General features: G+C 34.8%; 1 protein-coding gene across 2 annotated transcripts; it reads right to left on the bottom strand.

Annotated features, from left to right (window-relative positions):
- Positions 1–19,669: 19,669 nt before the first annotated feature.
- LOC145103164 (uncharacterized) lies at positions 19,670–21,151 on the bottom strand. 2 transcript variants are annotated; one of them, XM_079040716.1, is made up of 2 exons: positions 21,005–21,151; positions 19,670–20,669 (listed from the first exon to the last, which is right to left on the bottom strand). In XM_079040716.1, the coding sequence occupies exon 2, from the start codon at positions 20,618–20,620 to the stop codon at positions 19,877–19,879; it is 744 nt and encodes a 247-aa protein (XP_078896842.1). In that variant the 5' UTR covers positions 20,621–20,669; positions 21,005–21,151; the 3' UTR covers positions 19,670–19,876. The 2 variants fall into 2 exon arrangements, with proteins under 2 accessions (XP_078896842.1, XP_078896843.1); XM_079040717.1 differs by having other exon boundaries at positions 19,670–20,666.
- Between the last annotated feature and the right edge of the window lie 469 nt (positions 21,152–21,620).

Genomic DNA, 21,620 nt, shown 5'->3' with positions numbered 1-21,620 from the left:
TATGGTAGAACTATTCATGATACAATCCATGAATTATTAGTATGCATAATATGACTCATCTAGTACAAAAATAATGAATGATTTGTTTCTCTATCCAACTAACACTTCCTAGTGGTAGTGTTCTTGGTGGAGATAGACCATGAAACTCTTTCACAATTACTTAGATGATTAATAAAGTTTGGACTAAGATTCTTACTATGAGTGTCTAATCCTATTGCCCAGTTGATTCTTAACTTCGCTATACGAGAGCTCTAAACACCTAAAAGATTCCAAACTCATGTTCATATGAAGTTGCTCTTACTATGTATCGTGGTTAATCTAAATGGTCCATTAGTGCAAACTGGTTCCAAGAGATATTCACATCACCCAGTGATGTATTCATCGTATATCTTGACAAATAATATTTTCATTTATCATGAGACTTGAGGCCAAATGATATCTAAAATCCGACCCAACTGGATACTTGGTAATGTATTTCTCACTTATGTATCCAAGACTATGATTCCACAAATACATTTCACCCAAACCTTTTGGATGTATTTAAATAGGTACGTATTGTGGTCAATCTGAATGATGCATTAGGTAAACTAATTTTAACAGATATTAGCACCACAATAATACACCTTATTCAAATATTCGAATAATTTTTGAACTATTACTACTATACTAGCTTCATAGATTTCATGACTTTCTTTTAACATGATAGAATGCTCAACATTTAAATAAGTCATAACTATCTCATGAATCATAGTATAAAGAATTTCAATTATAATACCATAGACTAAACATTTGGGAAAAGAGTTGTCTTTTGATCACATGCACTACAAGAAAACAGCCCTTTAATGACGCGCAAACAATCACACTCGCTGATAGTGGACGCGCATTTATGCGTGCCCTAAAAACTAATGTCAGTTTTGCAAAATTTGAAGGATAGTGGACACGCATTTGTGCGAGCCCTAAAATTAGTGTCAGAAAAAGAAAAAAAAAGGAAATGCGCAGGGCACCTATCATAAAATGTGTGTCGTCCAAGTGTGTCGCTTTATAATTTTTTAATGAAACACGCGTTTTTAAGGCGTGATTTCACCCCGCCTGTTGGATCCCAAAAATCAAACCCCCTCGTCTCTTTCGATTAGCAAGAAAAAGCCCTAGGCCTTCGTCTTCATAGCAGCATCGCACCACCACCCAACCTCCGATCTCGCACCGCCAAGTGTCTCCGACCATCTTCTCCAAGCATTCTTTCCTGTCGCACTACACCGATAACAAAACCCCCCCATCATGATATGCTAATGTTTGTATTTATGTCAATTGAGATCAAATCATTCATGTCACAGGTGCTCATGCTTCACGTTCGTATGATAAAACCCTAACCGTAAAACCATCATTCTCTAGTTCGAGAGCAACGATTCCATCAAGAATGTTAAATACATGATACAGGTTCCTCTTTCTCCTCTATTCTTACCTCTAATTTTGATTTTGAAACTTCTCATCTTCTCCTCTATAAAACCCTAACCGTAAAAATTATACGAGTTTCAATTGTGATTTCCTCCTCCATACTCGATCCCTACTTCTACTCTCTACGCATATCAGATAGGATCCGTTGTTTCTCCCCTTTTCTCCTTCTTTTTCTTTCTTTTCTCAGGTACGACATCATTCTCCCCTACTTTCTACTTGTGCATCCCATTCTGATACTTTTCTACTTGATACAATCATCGATGATTCAAAACCATCAAACGCTTCAGCATCTATCCTGTTCGGGTAATTCATCCCAATCCATTAACCCCTTTCATTTTTCATTAAAAAAACCCTATTGATTTGGCAAGTTCATGAACCAGATGTAGCACATCCCAAACTGGGGTTTTAACCAAACCTGATAGAGCCATTGATGGAATCTTTGGATTCGGTTAACAAGGACTCTCTGTAATCGCATAGCTTTCTTCACAAGGGATCGCTCCAGATTCTTTCTCTCATTGTCTCGTCGGAAATGGTGGTGGTGGTGGGATTTTGGTTCTAGGTCAGATAATCGATCCAACCATGGTGTATACTCCATTAATCCAGTCACAGTAAGTTCTCTTTCGCTTATCTCTTATCATAAAACATTAACAATGGCGTACAGGCTTCTTACTCCTTTTCTCCCTTTTCTGTAATTGCTCAATCTCCCTTTTCTGTTGTATAGGCTATGATAGAACTACCAATGATTTGGATGACTACTCAAGATATGTGATTCCTGATGGAGTTGATTTATCTCATGTAAGAACCTGTTTCCTTCTGTGAGTTTTGTCTATTTTTTGACTTGAAAAATTGTTTATAATTGTATATTGTTTTTGGTTTCATTACAGGGTGTTTATGGTCATGGTTATGCACCATATGGACCTTATTCTCCTACTGGCTCACCTATGCCAACAGTAGGTCAATATGGTGAACTCTATGGGGCCCAACATTACTAGTACCCTACTTCTTACTTCCCACCTATGACCCCTACAACCCCTTACTCTCCTGCACCTCCAAAGGGTGAGATCACAGCAACTAAAGAGGAACCTGCTTTATCTTTGGACACAACTTAAGGAAACCCAAATAGTGTGAAGGGGAACACTAATTCTACCCCTGTGAGGCCAACTTCATATCAGAACTTATCTTTCAATCCAAATGGAACCTATGGAAGAGGTGCATAAACTGGCTATCAAGATCCAAGATACACTTGACACTTGATAGTTTCTCAATTTGCTTCAAACAATCTTTTCTTTTCTTCTCTTTTAATCATTTGATGTTAATATTCAAGGCAAAATATACAAAATGGCAACATATTTTCATTTTTAACTGATGTATTGTGTCATAAACTTGCAGTCTATTACTAGAGCATATGGAAGGGTGGATGCAGATGGTTCCAGGTATCTACTTGGTGACAATCTTATTATTTTTGTAAATAATAATAATAAATAAATAAATAAATAAACTAATTAAAGTAAAAGTTATAAATACAAATATAACAGAAGCAACTATGTAAATATAATAGTTCCATTAGGTTTTCAACATACAGAGGAATTGCAAGGGAAATATTATAGCTTAATTCTTAATTATTTCCTGTTGCCTAGATTCTAATAGGAGTTCAATCACCCAACATTCACTAAATTAAACTATATAACTATTTATGTAGTTCATAACTTATTCATTTGAAAAATATCAAATTTGACACTTATGTTCAGGTTTTTGCTGTTTGCAGCCTCAGGTAGAAGTTAAGAGTTTTCTAGCAGAAGCAATCAATCCTCTTGCTTGCAATACTGATGGTACTTACATAGTAGGAGGAGTTTCAGGTCATATTTACTTGTGGGAGGTGAGTTGTAAATTCATTTCAGTTTTCTAGTCATAAAGAATACATGGTTCTTTTGCCGATTTTTAATTTCTCTTCAAATTATATTGAAAACTTTGTTATTCTATTTTACTATTGCTCTTTGGTTCCAACAATTCACTATTTTTTGATAATCGGATTAACTATCTGTGCAAAAATCATATAAAATTGATCTTATTACAAGTCTTTTCTTTACTTCTTTTGATTTATTATAGGTTGCAACTGGTAGATTATTAAAGAAATGGCATGGTCACTATAGGCCTGTTACTTGCTTGGTCTTTTCTAATGATCAATCACTTTTGATTTCTGGATCTAAGGATGGAACTGTTAGAGTCTGGTCACTTCTGATGTATGTATAATTACTCATTTACCCTTTTACATTCATGAGTTGCAATTTTAGCGTTTATTACTATAATACATTTTCTTCATCTTGTGATCAGGATATTTGATGAGGAAGGACAACAGAGAGCAGGACATCTATATGAATACAGTTTCACTGGTCATGCTTTACCTGTAACTGACATTGTCATGGGCTATGGAGGATCCAATGCAATTATCTTATTTGCCTCTCTAGATCGTACTTGAAAGGTACATATTGCATAAATATTCGGAAAAGACGTGAATGCCCTCATGAATTTTTTTAAATTGCAGGTATGGAGCCTAACTAAAGGGACATTGTTGAGAAATATTGTGTTCCCTTCAAAACATGCACTGTGGTTGGCTCTAACTTAAAATACAAGTGAACTCAGACCCCCATCCAACCAAGAAAACTGTAGAACATAAAACAAGTTTCTATGATCAAGTCTTTAACAAATGTGAAGACCAATTCCTTTCAACATCTCCATTCTAAGGTAAGGCAACCCCCAGTAGTTCTTCTTGTTGGTGAGTTCTTCTTGAATGTCACATCTCACTGGAAACTGTAGAACCTAAAACAAGTTTCTATGCTCAAGTCTTTAATTTCACATCTCACTGGAAACATCCTACATGAACTTAACCTTTCTTCTTCTTGCTGGTGATGGAACCACAATAGTAGTTCTTCTTACTGGTGAGTTCTTGAAGGAGGCAAAACCATTCATTGAAGACGGGTTCCACCCTTAAAATCTGATAAAGTGCTTCATACATAACTCATAACTCATAAGGTCTGTTTCTGTTCACTTTTTTGGACCGAATAAACCGCTTGAATGAAAATAAATGACCATTTTACCCTTACATTCCATTACACAGTTTTAACAACATTAATCAATTTGTTAATATAATTAAGTTTATTTCTTATTGTATAGCATGACAAGGCCCTTATTACTGGTTACTGCATCTATTGACAAAATGGTTCTCAAGAAAACAATTAGTGTTGATGGTGATCTAAAAATGGGTGGTTCTGTTGTATGGTTGGGCGATCTTCCATTAAAGTTCAACTTGGAGTCACTCAGCTATCAATCGGTATAATAATATGATTGATATCTTTAAACTAGTGTTTAATTTCAATAATTTTTGATTTTTTAACTGAAAACTGAAAACTATATATTGGTTTTGTAGATAGCACTGTAATTACAGAAATAGTAGCTTTATTTTGTAACATTTTCCATTGTATTGTTAGTATCTTGATTCTACTTTTCATGTTTTTAGAACAAAATGCCTACCTGAAGCTTTAACAAGAAGTTACATTAATTTAACATGCCAGATGAATTGAAGTGGACTAGTAAGGAGAGAAACCAACGACTCCCAAGGGGTGCACCCATGAGAACACCACCTGTCTCCGAGCAACCTCGGTTCATGAAGCACAGCAGCAACTCCACATCCATTGAGGTTGGTATTAAGTCTAAACCAGCCAAAATAAAGGAGCCTAATCCGGCTGGTAACCATGGATCCAAGGGTTCCTCTTCTAAGGTCCCTTCAGAAGGTGAAAACTCGTTTTCTAAGGACAAGATGAGTGAGGATCTAGAAAATGAGAAACCAAAATTATTGATCAGGCTTACTAGAGAAGATATTGAAGAAGATTATCTTGCAATAACTGGAAAAAAGCTTCCAAGAAAAAAGATGAGGAGGGACTATCTAGTGGTATGAGCAGGTGCATTTTGATAAGATTTGGTGCAAAAAGTTAGTTATTTAGCCGCAAAACGAAAGCAAACTGACTAAGTTTTGGACTTTTGGTATGATAAGCATCAACAACAATTTTTAGTCCTTTTAATCGGCAAAAAGAAAACAGATTTATTCCTTTTTATATAAATTTTTAATACTAATAAGAGTTTGTTATACCTGTTATTTTTCATACATTGAGCCGTAGGATTCGTTGTAAATAACTAGATCTCAGGAGACTTGAACTTGTGATCATTTTTTTTTAAAAAGTTGGTATTATGATGATATAAAGTTAAAATTTTGTATTGATTGATGAAATAGGTTGGAGTCTGCTGTTCTTGACTTAGCTGCAGATGATAGTGGTGGATTACAAAAGCAAAAATCCTCGTTTCATTCATTGGGATAAGGTTTGACTTTTTTTTAATTATGTATATATATTTATTATTCCACCTTTTTACTTATATTTAATTTATTTATATATATGATGACAGTGGAGTAAAAAGTATGTCAAGTTGAACAACGGTGACTGTGTGTTAGCTGATACGAAGGTATTTTCAAATATAATTTTATTTTTTTATTTTTTATTAATTTTTGGTTCTAAAAATATGTTTGTACTATTTAATTTACTTGTGTGTATATACAGATAATAACAGAGAGTGGTAAAAAAGGGAAGGCGAATAAAACAGGAATATATAAAAGATGGAAAGAAAAGTCACATAGTAAGATATCATATATGCATACAAAGTCTCAAAGGTATATCATATATGCATACAGTTGAAAATCATATTAGAATGTTAGAATGTTAGAATGAAATAGTTTTGGTCTAAATAAAATGATGTCAATGTTTTCTGGTTATTTATTTTGAAATTATGAATTACAGGGGCAATTTGGCCACCAACTGTTAAAGTCACTCATTTTCAACCAAAAAACAATTATATACAAGGGAAGTTAGGTCACAAAATGTTAAAGTCACTAATGTTTAACAAACAAAGTTAAAAATAAACATTTTACACCATTTTAGCTTGTTTGTTTTAGATAAATCATGATTCATTATGTGTTCTGTTTATCATTAATTGATTATCAATTATTCAATCACAACATAACGTTTATCTATAGCTTGGAGTTAGAATATCACTACCTAGTTTAATTGCTGCAAAATAAAGTGCACATGTCATTCTTACTGGTGACTCAAACAAGCTAGAGGCATAAACAAGGCTTGTATAATGTACATTACTTGTAATCAATATGCATTTGTTTCTTACAAGTTTATAATAATCAATTTTCAGGTTTTGGACAACATGAGAAGAGTATGTGAGCTTAATAAAGTCTAGTGATGATAGTGATTCTGTCACCACTCAGAGTAGGTTGTTATTTGAGTACATAGAACAGAATCAGCCTTGGGGCAGAGAACCTTTGACTGATAAGGTTAGCTTTTCTCCTGCTTGAACTGGCATAATAGGAAGAGCTCCAAATTGCAAATAGCCAATGTGTATAATAATAATAATAATAATAATAATAATAATAATAATAATAATAATAATAATAATAAAATAACATACAATCTTAAACTTATTACCTGACCAGCTGCTAACAGGAACATATTTTGGAACATTCTAGGAATTGTGGGGGTGGCCCCAGGTATCTGATCTATTAAATCCTACAAAATCAAAGCTCTAGAAAAAGTTGACAACTTTAAAAACTTCTCTGTCGCCATCATAAAGATAATAAGCAACATTCACCACTCAAGTAGATCAAAAAAACCGGATAGTTTGAAGTCTTGCATTCACCAAGAAATGGAAAAGATTTTATTTTTATGCAGAAATTTTATAAAAACTACCAAAACAAGGAATTCCCAATTGAAGACGAACAAAACCCATCATACCATTTTGCACTGATTTTTCCTTGTATGTCACCATGTTTCTTTATACAGGTATTGGTCGTATTGAATTGCTGCAATGACAATTCGAAAAAGGTATTTTACTGTTTCACTCTTTCATATTAACTTTTGTAATCAACATGTGTATTAAATTTTAATATTTTATACAGGTATGGGTTGTATTCAACCTTGTATTATTGGAAAAAGGTATTTTGCTATATTTGTATTAAATTTTAATATTTTATAACATAGATTGTTGATGCTTGAAGGCATTCTGAATACTAATGTGTTATGATGAAAACAGGTATCATGTGGACAAAAAAGCATAACAATAAGTAGAAACAAGAAGGTGATCCTTAACAACAATGTAGTATTAGGTTATATAGTTAGGGAAAACCTCTTAATAACAATGTACAATCGGATCCCCTTAATACCAATGTATTACAATTTTTTGACATGATGCAATGGATTCTATTTTTTGTATATGATATTTTATTTTCTATTATAAAACATTATATACAAATTTAATTTGAAAATAAGTAAATCTATAAATAATATTTTTTTTAAACATTTAAAATTATGATACGCAAAAATATGTGTCATCTTCATTTATGACATGGCCTTTCTTGACAGGGACTTTCTTGATACGCATTGCGTGTCATTAACACGCGCGTTGTAAGGTTACGACACGCGAATTCGTGTCGTCTTCCTTTATGACAGGGCCTTCCTTGATACGCATTGCGTGTCGTGAACGCGCGTCGTAAATGAGCGTCATAAATGCGCGTCGTCTATAGACGACGTGCAAAAGCGCGCCGTCTCTCTTTATGACATGGCCTTCCTTGACGCGCATTTGCGCGTCGTCTAAGCCTTTTACGACGCGCAATGAGCGTCGTAAAAGGTTGTTTTTCTAGTAGTGATGAATAGTAGCAAGGGCTTGACATTCATGATCAAATTAACTTCTCCATGTTTCAGTCTTCTGACTTCATTTTAGTCACTACACATTCTTGCACATGGCAGCACTTAATCCTTAGTAAAATACTCAAGTTTTAGAAGTAACGGTCTGATGACATTCAAAGTTACATTGCCAAGTCACTCGTATACGGTTACAATTTGGTCCTTGCTTTGTTGAAACTTGTTTACTTTCAAGATGTTATCATAATTATGATTTCCATAATATATATATATATATATATATATATATATATATATATATATATATATATACCCATGCCCTTTTTAGCTTTCGAGAGGTTATTTGCAACAAGGTTACATTTATGGGTTCACTTGCACATGGCTACACTCTAGAACTTGCTTGATCCAAATCTTTCGGGTTGTCACATCTTCTATCCTTCTTAAGCGTAAAATATGCACCAAAGGCTTCTTCTGATAGCTCAAGAACACTAATAAGAGGCTACAAAGTTGATTTAGGGTTTTTAGGGTATGGAGGCTGATGGGTTTTAGGTAAAACAATAAACTAGAAAACAATTCCTAAGTTCACATGCCACCTACTTTGGATCTATGTTTTAATTATTGAACATACAACTTTGAATTGCAAAACAAGAACCCTAGAGGAGGTGACTAATTTCGAAAATAATAAACTATGGTTAGGAGTAACATACCTTTCAATTGTTATAGCAAAAAATTGACAATTCCCTTGATCTTGATCTTGATCTTCTTGGAAGCTTAGCACCACAAGTGTAATGCATCTAATGGAATCACACCCAAACTAGCAAGAAGGAAAGTAGAGGAGAGATGGGAGGGAGTATGCAATTTCAGCCAGGGTTTCTTCCAAAGAAATCAGTGTGTGTAAATGTGAACCATGAGGCTCCTTAAATAGTTGAAGGATCTAGGGTTTAAGGGAAACCCTAGTTATCCTTTTCTTAGGGCCTAAGCAAAACCCAAGGGCCTTCTCTTGGACCCCTTGGACGAATTCTCTAGGGTTTCCCCTAGGTTTTTTGTCCACCTCCTTCCAAGGGGGTTCTAGAACCTTCCATTCAACTATCAGTTAATTGCAAACTAGTCCCTCTACCTTATAATTAATTCTTTTAACCCCAAAATTAATTCCAATTAATTTCTGGCTAACAATTAATTAAACATAATGATTTCTTATTAATATATTAATATTTTAACATACTAATAAATTCATTTATATTAATTTATTAATCTTATAATAAATTAATATCTCTCCTTTCATAATTTCCTTGTCTGGTTGCTAGGTTTGAGGGCAACCCAAAAGAATTGTGCTGCTATCAATTCAACTACATACCAATTATAGTTATGGGCTTAGACACCTAATCCAACAGTCTCCCACTTGGATAAGTCTGTAACTATAATTGCTAGTATGCCTTCTATATTTGACCAGAAAATTGTAGCTTCCAAAAAGCTGCTGCCGAACTCTGACCCAGTTAGTTACGTGTCCTAAGATAAGTGATCATATAATCCTTCATTCTGCTAGATATCCCAAGACAAAAGACATGGAATGTAATCAATCTCTTTTTTCCAGAATCTATGTTTCCCGATTCCTGATTTGTGATGATATAGGACTTCTAATCGAACACATCAATTCAGTCCTGGCTGGGCCCAACACAAAAGTCAACACCAAATCATCGAGGGGCCCACAAATATCGCTTTTCCCATTAAGGAAAAAGGAACGAATAAACATTGACTCATATGCTTGTATCTTTTACTCATCAAACCATACATGACAATACGTTTTATAACACCAAGTTACTGATGCGTTTTTGTATTACCAATGTATAGCCGACTTGCAAATTACAACTCATATATCTCTGTTCCAAGATAATAGATATTATCATCTCAGTATTACTTGTGATGAATTCCATGAAGTAATACTCTAACCATGGGTTTATCCAATACTCAAATCTCACTCTCTAAGTACTCATGAACATTGCAGCAATTCTATTGCCATGTCTATCCTTTAGACAATCTGCAATCCAATTCATGACAGTCTTAATTCACTACTTACTTCTACGAGCGACTGTGGAGTTTGAACAATCATATCATTCGGGAAGTAAAACATGCAAAATATGAAACACAATAATAAAAAATTGACAAAAGATAGTAAACCCATAAATAATACTTTATTATTTAATCACCAAAAGTCAATTACATTTACTTTGTTACAAGTTTCAGGACAAAACTAATCTAACTACTAAAACTAATATCATCTTTCAGACCTATGCTCCAAGCATGCTGAATATGCTTAACCCTACTCAGACCCTTTGTGAGGGGGTCTGCTAGGTTATCTTCAGATGATACCCTCTTTACAACAAGATGGCCTTCTTCTACTCTATGTCTGATGAAATGGTACTTTCTGTTGATATGTCTGGTTTTACCATGGTCTCTGGGTTCCTTCGTTAAGGCAATCGCTCCCTCATTATCGCAGAACAGTTCCATAGGCTCCTGGATGGTTGGAACAAATCTGATATCCCCGATGAAGTTCCTCAACCAAGCTGCTTCTTTAGACGCTTCACTCGCTGCTATGTACTCTGACTCACAAGTAGAATCAGCTACTGTATTTTGCTTGGAACTTTTCCAAGTAACTGCTCCTCCATTCAGTAGAAATACCCAGCCAGATTGAGAATGAAAGTTATCTCTATCCATTTGAAAACTGGAATCACTGTAACCATCTACTCTCAAAGTATCATTGCCACCAAGTACAAGGACCCAGTCCTTCGTTCTTCGCAAATACTTGAGTATATTCTTTACTGCTATCCAATGAGCTCTACCCGGGTTTCCCTGATAGCGACTGACCATGCTCAAAGCAAAGGCCACATCAGGGCGAGTACATATCATAGCGTACATGATCGATCCGACAGCGGAAGCATAAGGTACTCGACTCATGTCTGCTATTTCCTCGTATGTACTAGGGCATTGAGTCTTACTTAATTTTGTGTTGCTCGAGATAGGTAGCTCTCCCTTCTTGGAATTTTCCATACTAAACCTCTTTAGTACCTTATCCAAGTATGTGCTCTTACTAAGTCCAATTAGTCTCTTTTTTCTATCTCTCAATATTCTAATCGTAAGAATATAGGCAGCTTCTCCAAGATCTTTCATGGCAAAACACTTTCCAAGCCAAGACTTAACTTCGTTCAAGGTTGGAATGTCGTTACCAATGAGTAAGATGTCATCGACATATAACACTAGAAAAGTTACTATACTCCCACTAGCCTTGATATACACACAAAACTCATCTTCACTCCTAGAGAAACCAAACTCTTTGACTTTCTCATGGAAGCAAAGATTCCAGCTGCGAGATGCTTGTTTCAATCCATAAATGGATTTCTCAAGCTTACACGCTCTATTGGGAAACTTTGCATTGACAAAACCCTCTGGCTGATTCATGTAAACATCCTCAGCCAGCTTCCCATTAAGGAAGGCAGTCTTAACATCCATCTGCCAGATTTCATAGTCATGAAAGGCAGCTATGGCGAGCAATATCCTGATAGATTTAATCTTGGCTACTGGTGAGAAAGTTTCATCATAGTCAACCCCTGGGGTTTATGTAAAGCCTTTCGCAACCAGTCTAGCCTTGAATGTGTGTACATTCCCATCCATGTCTGTCTTCTTCTTGAAGATCAATTTGCAACCAACTATCTTACGACCTAGTGCATTTTCAACCAAATTCCAAACTTGGTTGTCATATATGGATTTTATCTCGCTTTCCATTGCCTCTTTCCACTTGGAAGCCTCTGGGCCTGCCATTGCTTCCTTATAAGAGACTGGTTCATCCAAATTCACCAGTGCCCTATCACTGATGAATGTGTTACCGTCTGAAGTAATATGAAAACCATACAACTCAAGTGGCACACTCACCCTAGTGGATCTACGAAGAGGTAATGATTTATTAACTGGTTAAAGGAACTGTTTCCTCTGGTTGAGTGCTAGTGTCATCTAAGGTTCCTTCGTTGGTTGACTCTTGAATCTCTTCAAGGTCAATGGTACTCCCACTGTCCTCTTTGAATATGAGATCTCTTTCTAGAAAGACTCCTCTTCGAGCTACAAACACCACGTTCTCACTAGGTCTGTAGAACAAATATCCAAAAGATTGTTTTGGGTAACCAATGGAAACACATTTCTCACTTCTTGCTGCTAGCTTGTCGTGAGTCTCTCGTCTTACGAAAGCTTCACAACCCTAGACTTTAATATGTGCTAACGAGGGAACTTTCCCTGTCCACATTTCGTGAGGTGTTTTGGCAACCTTCTTTGTTGGGAAAAGATTTAGGATGTGGGCGGCTGTTTCTAAGGCATAGCCCCAGAAATGAATTGGAAGTGGAGCACGACTCATCATGGAACGAACCATGTTTAACAAGGTTCAATTACGCCTCTCGGCTACACCATTTAACTGTGGTGTCCTAGGAGGAGTCAATTGTGAGACTATCCCACATTCCTTTAGATAGTCGTTGAACTCAATGCTAAGATACTCTCCGCCTCTATGGGATCTAAGTACCTTTATTTTCCTACCTAATTGATTTTCGACCTCATGTTTAAACTCTTTAAACTTTTCAAAGGTTTCTGACTTATGTTTGATTAAGTATACATAACCATATCTACTATAATCATCAGTGAAAGTCACATAAAATCGATTAGCATCTCTTGTAGTTGATCTGAAGGGCCCACACACATCTGTGTGTATGAGATCCAACAGACCTTCACCTCTTTCACAAGACCCTATGAATGGTGATTTTGTCATCTTTCCCAAAAGACAAGATTCACACAGATCGTCTGTTTTAGGTCAAATGATTCCAAGACTCCATCCTTTTGGAGTTGGACTATGCGTTTCTTGTTAATGTGTCCAAGACGACAATGCCACAAGCATGCCTTGTCCACACTATTAGACAAGTCAATATTAAACACACTATTTCCTAAGCTATCAACACAAGTCACTGTTTCATACACGCCACCACAAGGTAAAGCTTCAAACACAAAAACACCATTCTTATAAACAGAAATTGAACCATTCAAATCATTAAAAGAGTATTTAAAACCTTGTCTGAACAATGCATGAAATGAAATAATGTTTCTTGTCATCTCAGACGAATAGCAACAATTCAACAAATCTAATCTAACATCATTACTGAGCAAAAGTTGATAAACTCCGATCTTGGTTACTGGTGAAGACTTCTTGTTTCCCATGATCAAGTTTATTCTACCTCGCTTTATCTCCTCACTTTCCCTTAGCCCCTGCAAATCAGAATAGATGTGAAAACCACGTCCTGTATCAAGGACCCATGAACGAGGAGATAATGAGTTATTAGAAGAATTAGTGTAAATACCTGCCGAAGATGGTTTCACTTTGCCATCTTTGATGTCCTGCAGATATTGTGGGCAGGTTCTCTTCCAATGCCCTTTTTGATTGCAATAAAAGCAAACAACTTCCTTTGGATCAGAGACATGGGGAATGGAAGCATTGCGCTTGGCTTTTGGGCCATTGCTAGATGACCCTACTTGGACCTTTTCCTTCCAGTTTTGCTTAGGAGGACCTTTCCTCTTTTTCCCCTTTCCCTGTCCAATAGCTAGAACAGGAGCACTTGCAGGAGTGGAGGCTATATTTTTACCCTTCATCCCTGCTTTAGCAGTCTGCAACAAGTTGTGTAATTGGGCCAATCTCTACTCAGTGTTGTTCAAATGGCAAGTTAAGATAAACTGACCATAACAATCCGGCAACGAGTTCAAGACCATGTCAATGGCCAATTCCTCATCAAAATGAATGTTGAGCTTGACCAAACGCTCTATGTAGCGTTGCATTCTTTGCACATGAGACACAACCGATTCCCTTTCCTTCATCTTGCAAGCCATGAGTGACTTGACTATTTCAAACTTTTCTTGACGAGCTCGCTTATGGTACTTTTCCATAAGGTCCTTGTTCATCTCAAAAGGCCAGTAGTCCTCATAGTACCTTTGCAGTTCTGGGGACATGGTTGCGACCATGATGCATGCCACTTTGGTAGCATCATCATAGTGCTTCTTGTATGCAATATACTCTTTGGGAGTGGCTTTGGACTCATCAGGTTCTTTGAGCTCCTTTTCAAGGACATACTCTTTGTCCTTGAATCTGAGTGCCATCTTCATGTTATGCATCCAATCGTTATAGTTTGAGCCATCCATAACGACTTTAGCGCAAATGTTGAGCAAAGAGAAGTTGTGGCTTGAGGATGAAGAAGCAGAAGTGTTTCCAGGAGTAGACATCTGAAAAGAAGGATAGTTTTAGTTTAGATTTCAAGACACCTCAATATAATAACCCAAAGATATCATATCAAGGTTAGGACCCAACTATGACGATTTACAACTTAGAAGTGGGATGCTGAGATCCGAGTTCAAATCTAATAAAGGTAGGTGAATGACGATTCACCAATTCCACCATTAGACAAAATGAACGAAATGAAATTCCTAATTCTTTTGAGATACATTAAAACTATTTAATGACATGTTTTAATCTCGGATTATGCTCTAATATTTGTGACTAGGATACCAAGGATCACAAACTAGATGTGAATAACCATGCAAATGTGCTTGGTAACCTTATTGTCTTTATCATTAACTATTGATGTGCCAGTAAACCACACACGCTCCATCCAAATGATAATTATAAGATACCCATCACTACTCTTTATTAGTGCCTTTTAGTGTGCTGGTTAACCACACACGCTCCACTAATGACCAATAAAGCATAATGTGCAATTTCATGGATTAGCATACTTTTCACATTTTTCCTAAAGTAGCTAGTGTTGGGATTTTAAAAATAATGTTCTAGTACTTTCTTTAATAGCGTTATACTTTTAATGAGAAGTAGTTGTCCTATCAAATCCGTTCTGCTAACGACCCTCCACTAATCAAGGAAGTGGTGGGTGAGAGTGGACACCCATTCAACTACCATTTTATAGGCAGTTTCCTTATACCCCCCCCCCCCCCCCCCTTATAGATTAGCTTCGTGAATGAGGCATACTAGCGATTTGATTGACCATATTATTATACATATATAATATTAGACTTTTAATTATAATATATATATATATATATATATATATATATATATATAAGGTGTGTTTTAAAATATTTTAAAACTCCAAGGGTTTATATAAATTTCGAAATTTAAACTATTAAATTTTAAATTTAAATAAACCAATTAATTAGATTTAATATTTATCTATTAATTAAATTTTAGTTAATTTATTAAATCTTGTAAGGATTATCTAATCAAATTAATCAATTAATTTAATCCTAATCCTTATCCCTCTAAATTTCGAAAATTAGGGGTAAAGGATAATTATCCAATTAATCTAATCAAGTAACAATTATCCAAGACAAGAAACCCTAAAATATCTAGCATATTTTTGAAATTCACAAGGGAGGAGGCTAGGGTTTTCAAAACCCTAACCCTAATTTCGATTAGGGTTTTTTGGAGGCTAGGGTTTTCGAAAACCCTTTGATCCACAACCCTAAAAATCGAAAAAATGGCCTTTAGGGTTTAATAGCTATAAACCCTAATTTGCAATTCAACAATTGTAGCAATTCAATTTAAAACAAAACAATGGCTCTGATATCACTGATGGGTTTTAGGTAAAACAAATAAACTAGAAAACAATTCCTAAGTTCACATGCAACCTACTTTGGATCTATGTTTTAACTATTGAACATACAACTTTGAATTGCAAAACAAGAACCTTAGAGGAGGTGACTAATTTTGAAAATAATTAACTATGGTTAGGAGTTACATACCTTTCAATTGTTATAGCAAACAATTGATAATTCCCTTGATCTTGATCTTGATCTTCTTGGAAGCTTAGCACCACAAGTGTAATGCCTCTAATGGAATCACACCCAAACTAGCAAGAAGGAAAGTAGAGGAGAGAGGGGAGGGAGTATGCAATTTCGGCCAGGGTTTCTTCCAAAGAAATCAGTGTGTGTAAATTTGAACCAGGAGGCTCCTTAAATAGTTGAAGGATCTAGGGTTTAAGGGAAACCCTAGTTATCCTTTGCTTAAGGCCTAAGCAAAACCCAAGGGCCTTATCTTGGACCCCTTGGACGAATTCTCTAGGGTTTCCCCTAGGGTTTTCGTCCACCTCCTTCCAAGGGGGTTCTGGAACCTTCCATTCAACTATCAGTTAATTGCAAACTAGTCCCTGCACTTTATAATTAATTCTTTTAACCCCAAAATTAATTCCAATTAATTTCTGGCTAACAATTAATTAAACATAATGATTTCTTATTAATATATTAATCTTTTAACATATTAATAAATTCATTTATATTAATTTATTAATCTTATAATAAATTAATATCTCTCCTTTCATAATTTCTTTGTCTGGTTGCTAGGTTTGAGGGCAACCCAAAAAGACTATGCTGCTATCAATTCAAGTACATACCAATTATAGTTATGGGCTTAGACACCTAATCCAACAGAGGCTAGCTTAGAAATGAACCAAAGGGACTAACATAAATCTTATATAAGGTACAACACTAGAAATTAGGGTTTCACTCTAACCCTCGTACGCCCAGCGTACTCCTCGTACACCCAGCGTACGAGGTCTCGCACCCTGCTCCCAACCACGCAGTACGCTAATCGTTATCTTCAATACGCATGGGGTAACTACCTTCACATAAGTGTGCCCTGCGTACTCCCTTGGTACGCCCCACGTACTAGGGTCTTCCCTCAAACCCTAACATATTCCGAAGGCCATAACTTCTTTAATACAACTCCAATTACGACCATCCTAATATCCATGAAAAGGTAACAAGAATCTCTATGCTTTAATCAGCTCATACCTGCCTTACAATATCCCAAACAAACATCCAATTTCCATAAAAGCTCGAGCTGACAAATTACCAAAATACCCTTGGCTCCAAAACTAACTCTGAATGCCCAAATCATCCACATATCATCATTCACATCCAAATGGGTAACGATTCGGAATAGTGTGTTACATTATTTACTAACATCTGATAATCTATGTTGGTTTATTGAATAACTTGCCTTTAATAAAACTAGAAGGCATTTGGGATTAAGGGTGGCGATCATCTCGTGTTCTAGTTGGTGTGTTGGCCCGTAAACCCACTTTTTATAGAAGATAGGCATAAATTTGATTTCTGCATAATCTGCATTTTTATTTCAAGATTAGATTTACTGATGTCTTAATTTTGTAGATTTTTTTTTTAAACACATGCATTGTTTAGCCTGCAAAATTTTGTGGACGTGTATAATGTAATTTGAAGCTTTAATGCAACTTTTTTAACTACATGTTACTAAATAATAAGTAAAATAACGATGATCACATTTTGAACCTTAGGTGTGCTATACAAAATGTGAATGCAATTGTTAACTAAGTAAATAACCAATCATAGCTTGCCCAGTGTTCTATTCACACACTTATAAAAAAGTTTGCATTAATATTAATCATATATATGCCAATCAGAGTAATATTAATTAATACCAAATTTAAAATTTATTTTTGTTCTTTGTCATAGGAATGGTCCGGTGTAAGATTTTCTTCTTTTACTTCACGCAACAAACAACATATTTCCAGTTAAACCAATCTACTTTCAAAGTTTTTCCAGTTAGATTATTGTTTGTGTTATTGTGTACTTATTATATGTATGTCTTTTTCAACAAAATATTAACAGAGAGAATTATATCAAATTCCTATTTTTAAAAGTCCTATTTTTTTGTCATTAGAAATATTTAAAAGGGCCAATGACAAGTTCTAGGTTCTCCTGCATGTAAATAAATTTTACATCCTCCACATAAAGAAAAAAAAGTAATATGGAAAAAAAAATGTGTAACTTTAATAAAATTAGAGAACAAACGTTCAAAATAACATATTTGTCCCGTATAAAAAGTTTTACATAAGAAGACTATTGAATGAAAACTAGCTTGAAAATTTCAACGGTTTGGAAGAATAAAACTTCTATCCTTGTAATTTAATATATTTTAACAAATGCTTGATTTTTCATTATGATTTTAAATTATCAATAGTTTTTTTATCCGTTGTTTTCACGGGTTATAATCTAGTATAATAAGATAATTGTGTTGAGTTGAACACTATAATAATAAGATACTTGTGTTGAGTTGTGCGCTATGATTTATTAATTTTTACTCACTAAGCTTTCGAGCTTACTTTTGTTTAAACGTTTCTATGATTACAAGTATAAGTATACCTGATAGATGGAAAGGCGTGATAAAGTAGCCATAGTGTCTTTTGTTAATGAAGCTTATTATGATATGTTTTTGTTAAATGTAAACCTGACTTGATCTCGATCTTGTACAACTTTCTTTTGATATGTAAGATAACGACTTATATGTTAGGTTAATTTAATGTACACTCCTTTTGATTAAAAACAATTGGGTGTACTTTATTTTAGCGGGTGTTACATATAGGGACTCATTGTAATGTTGAGAACACTCTAAATGCATAGTTTTGGGGTTCAAAAGTATATTTATATATAAGTTGGGTATATAAAGTCAAAACATATACTTTTAGGTTTAAGAAGTTCATTTGTATATAACCTGCGAAATTGTTTATGTACGGTCAAAACATATACTTTTTTGTTTAAAAAAATATAACTATATATAAGCTGGGAATGCAGTTATATAAAGTGAAAACATACTTTTTGGTTTAAAAAATATATTTATATATAAGTCGGGAAAACAGTTATATACAATCAAAACTATATTTTTGGTTTATATTGAAGAGAGGGTGAGGAGTGGTGTAAGGCGGGATTTTCTTTTTGTTTTTCGTTAATTACTGAAATGGAAAAAAATAGAAAAATACAAACAAAAAGGGTAAGATATATATAAAATTGGGCAGACACCAAAACCACCAAAAAAAAATAAAAGTTTAGACCATTAGTAAATGTTCAAACTCTTTTTGGACCAAAACTGCAGAAAATACAAAACACAACTACCATTTTTACAATATTCTCCAAAAAATATTCTGGAAAATTTTGATAAAACCTTATAAACTGTAAAGGTGTTTATGAAAATCTAAAACAGTTGGAGAAAAGTAATATTCTTGGAATTTTTTTGGTGTAAAAAATAGATTCTAAAATAGAATAGGGTTAGACATTAATCATTTTAAATGCTATTTTTCCTTCTAAAATAGAATGAAAAATAAAATATGGTTGGAGATCGATGTTCTTACAATATCTAAAGTCATCTGAAAACAAGTGAAGTTTAAACGAGAAAATGCATCTTAACAAAGCAATGTATGACTTGACTGGGCTTTCTAGATGACAAATTTAATAAACTAATGTCATAATAGTTTATTAAATTTTATTAAAGTTAGGAATATGTAAATATATATCTAGATCATGACTTTTTTTTTTTTTTTTTTTTGTGCTTACTTCTCCAAAACCTAAGATAAATCATAATATACATACTTTTGACACTGCCATAAAAATTCTAACAAAATCCACAATATTACACACTCATTTTTTACATGAATAGAGAAAGAAGTAACAAGACACCTGATAACTAATCTATTATATATTATATATATATATATATATATGATTCTTACAACCCAAAGTTCTTCCAAGATTCAACATCTTTCAAAATTCTGCATACTTCAAGTGATGATTTCTCTTACCAACCAATCAAGACTCGGGTACGCGAAATAAAGAACAAGAAAAGATGGCAAAGCAAACAGAATTGTGATGAGAATATACACAGCCAAGATCACAGCACTTGCAGGTATAGCATAAAGAACAATAAGCAGAAATATGAACACCAAAGGGAACTTAGCTGTTAAGTGAACAAAAAAGATCAAAGATTTTCTCAAAGATGACTGCAATCTCTGAGCATTCACATGGCTACGTGGGCCCACATGGGTATTCGTATGGGTAGCTTGATTAGTGATCAACCCTCGACTCCAACTCCAACCAGGAACTACTGGTAGTAAATGGTCACCACAAGAATTGGAATGAGACTTTCTTTCACCATTTATGCTTTCAACCATCCATAGAAGAAAGTAATTCTTTTTAGGAAACTTGAGGTTGCCTTTGTAAACAAGGCGAAGTGATAACAGGTTGCACCATGGACAAGATATGAAAAACGGGAGTTGAATTGGAAGAGTTGGGAGTTTGACAACAGCCCATTGGAGTCCAAGAACACAGTTTTTACAAAGGGTATGGCCACACCATAAGACGTAGGGAACATTTTCGACGATATTGAAGGATTCCCAGCAAATGGGGCACTCTAGAGCTTCATCTCTGTTGTTGTTAATGGAGATTTCGTCATCAGAACATTCGGAAGAAGCTTGATTGGGTCTTGTGGAGTCTTTCGAGCTGACATTTGAAGCAAAACCCCACATGATGATGAAGGAGGAAAAGCTATTGGAGAACCAGAATCTCTTTCGCCTTCTACAGAATCAACAACAGATGCTCAAATTCATGATCAATTTCTAGGGAATCAGTATATATTTTAATTAAGAATATACATAGCACACGAGAATCTAAACAAAAAGCAAGCATATTATCGATCAATCACATCAAAATACCACAAAATCACAATCCTATCGCCAAAAAAATAACAATGAAATCTACTTTACCAATAGGAAAGCTAATTGACTCCTATCGCCAAAAAAAAAAAAAACGAAACTTTACTTCCGATCAAAAGATTTCGAACACGACTGAAGAAGACGACAAGATAGGGAAACATAACTGGATTAAAATCGATCAAAATTAAGATCGTTTACCTAGTAATAATCACGATATGATGAACACTGGAAGTAGAAATTCATTCGACATACGCAGTGGTTGTCTCTTTCTCTCTTTAAAACGGTGAGAAACATACAAACACAGACACACAGACAACGTCGGCGAAGAGATCTGACAGCGACCAGTTCGAGACCATGAGAAATCCAAGTGTACTCGAGGAAGTAGATCTGCTACATCGCGGGCCTATGGTATGGGTCCAATTACATTCTAGGCCCAGTAGAGTAGGCCCATGTGAGAGCCCAGTTAAAAATAGCCCAATGATAGGCAATCAACGAAAAATTGCTTTTTGTGTACTTGACAATTATAAGTGTCTAAGGATGATCGATCGATAGTAGACAAAAATACCCTTTGAATTGAATTACTTTATATTGGTTAAAGGAAAAGTGAAATTCAACCATAAGAAAAGCTTTACTTTCAAGTTAAAACTAGAATGATGACAACTATAACTCATTGCTTGTTTCCTTGTTTATGTTATAAGATTACACTTTTGCAAAAAGCTTATGGTCCTATTTTGAACCAATATTTTCTTTTCTTAAAAGCTTCATGACACGCTTGACTGCTTTGTGTTAAACCTGAAAATTGAAACAAATTATA

This window comes from Lactuca serriola, chromosome 4 (assembly GCF_051521515.1).
Source record: "Lactuca serriola cultivar US96UC23 chromosome 4, Lser_US96UC23_V15, whole genome shotgun sequence".
Taxonomy (NCBI): domain Eukaryota; kingdom Viridiplantae; phylum Streptophyta; class Magnoliopsida; order Asterales; family Asteraceae; genus Lactuca; species Lactuca serriola.
This window is presented reverse-complemented; position numbering and strand designations above follow the sequence as displayed.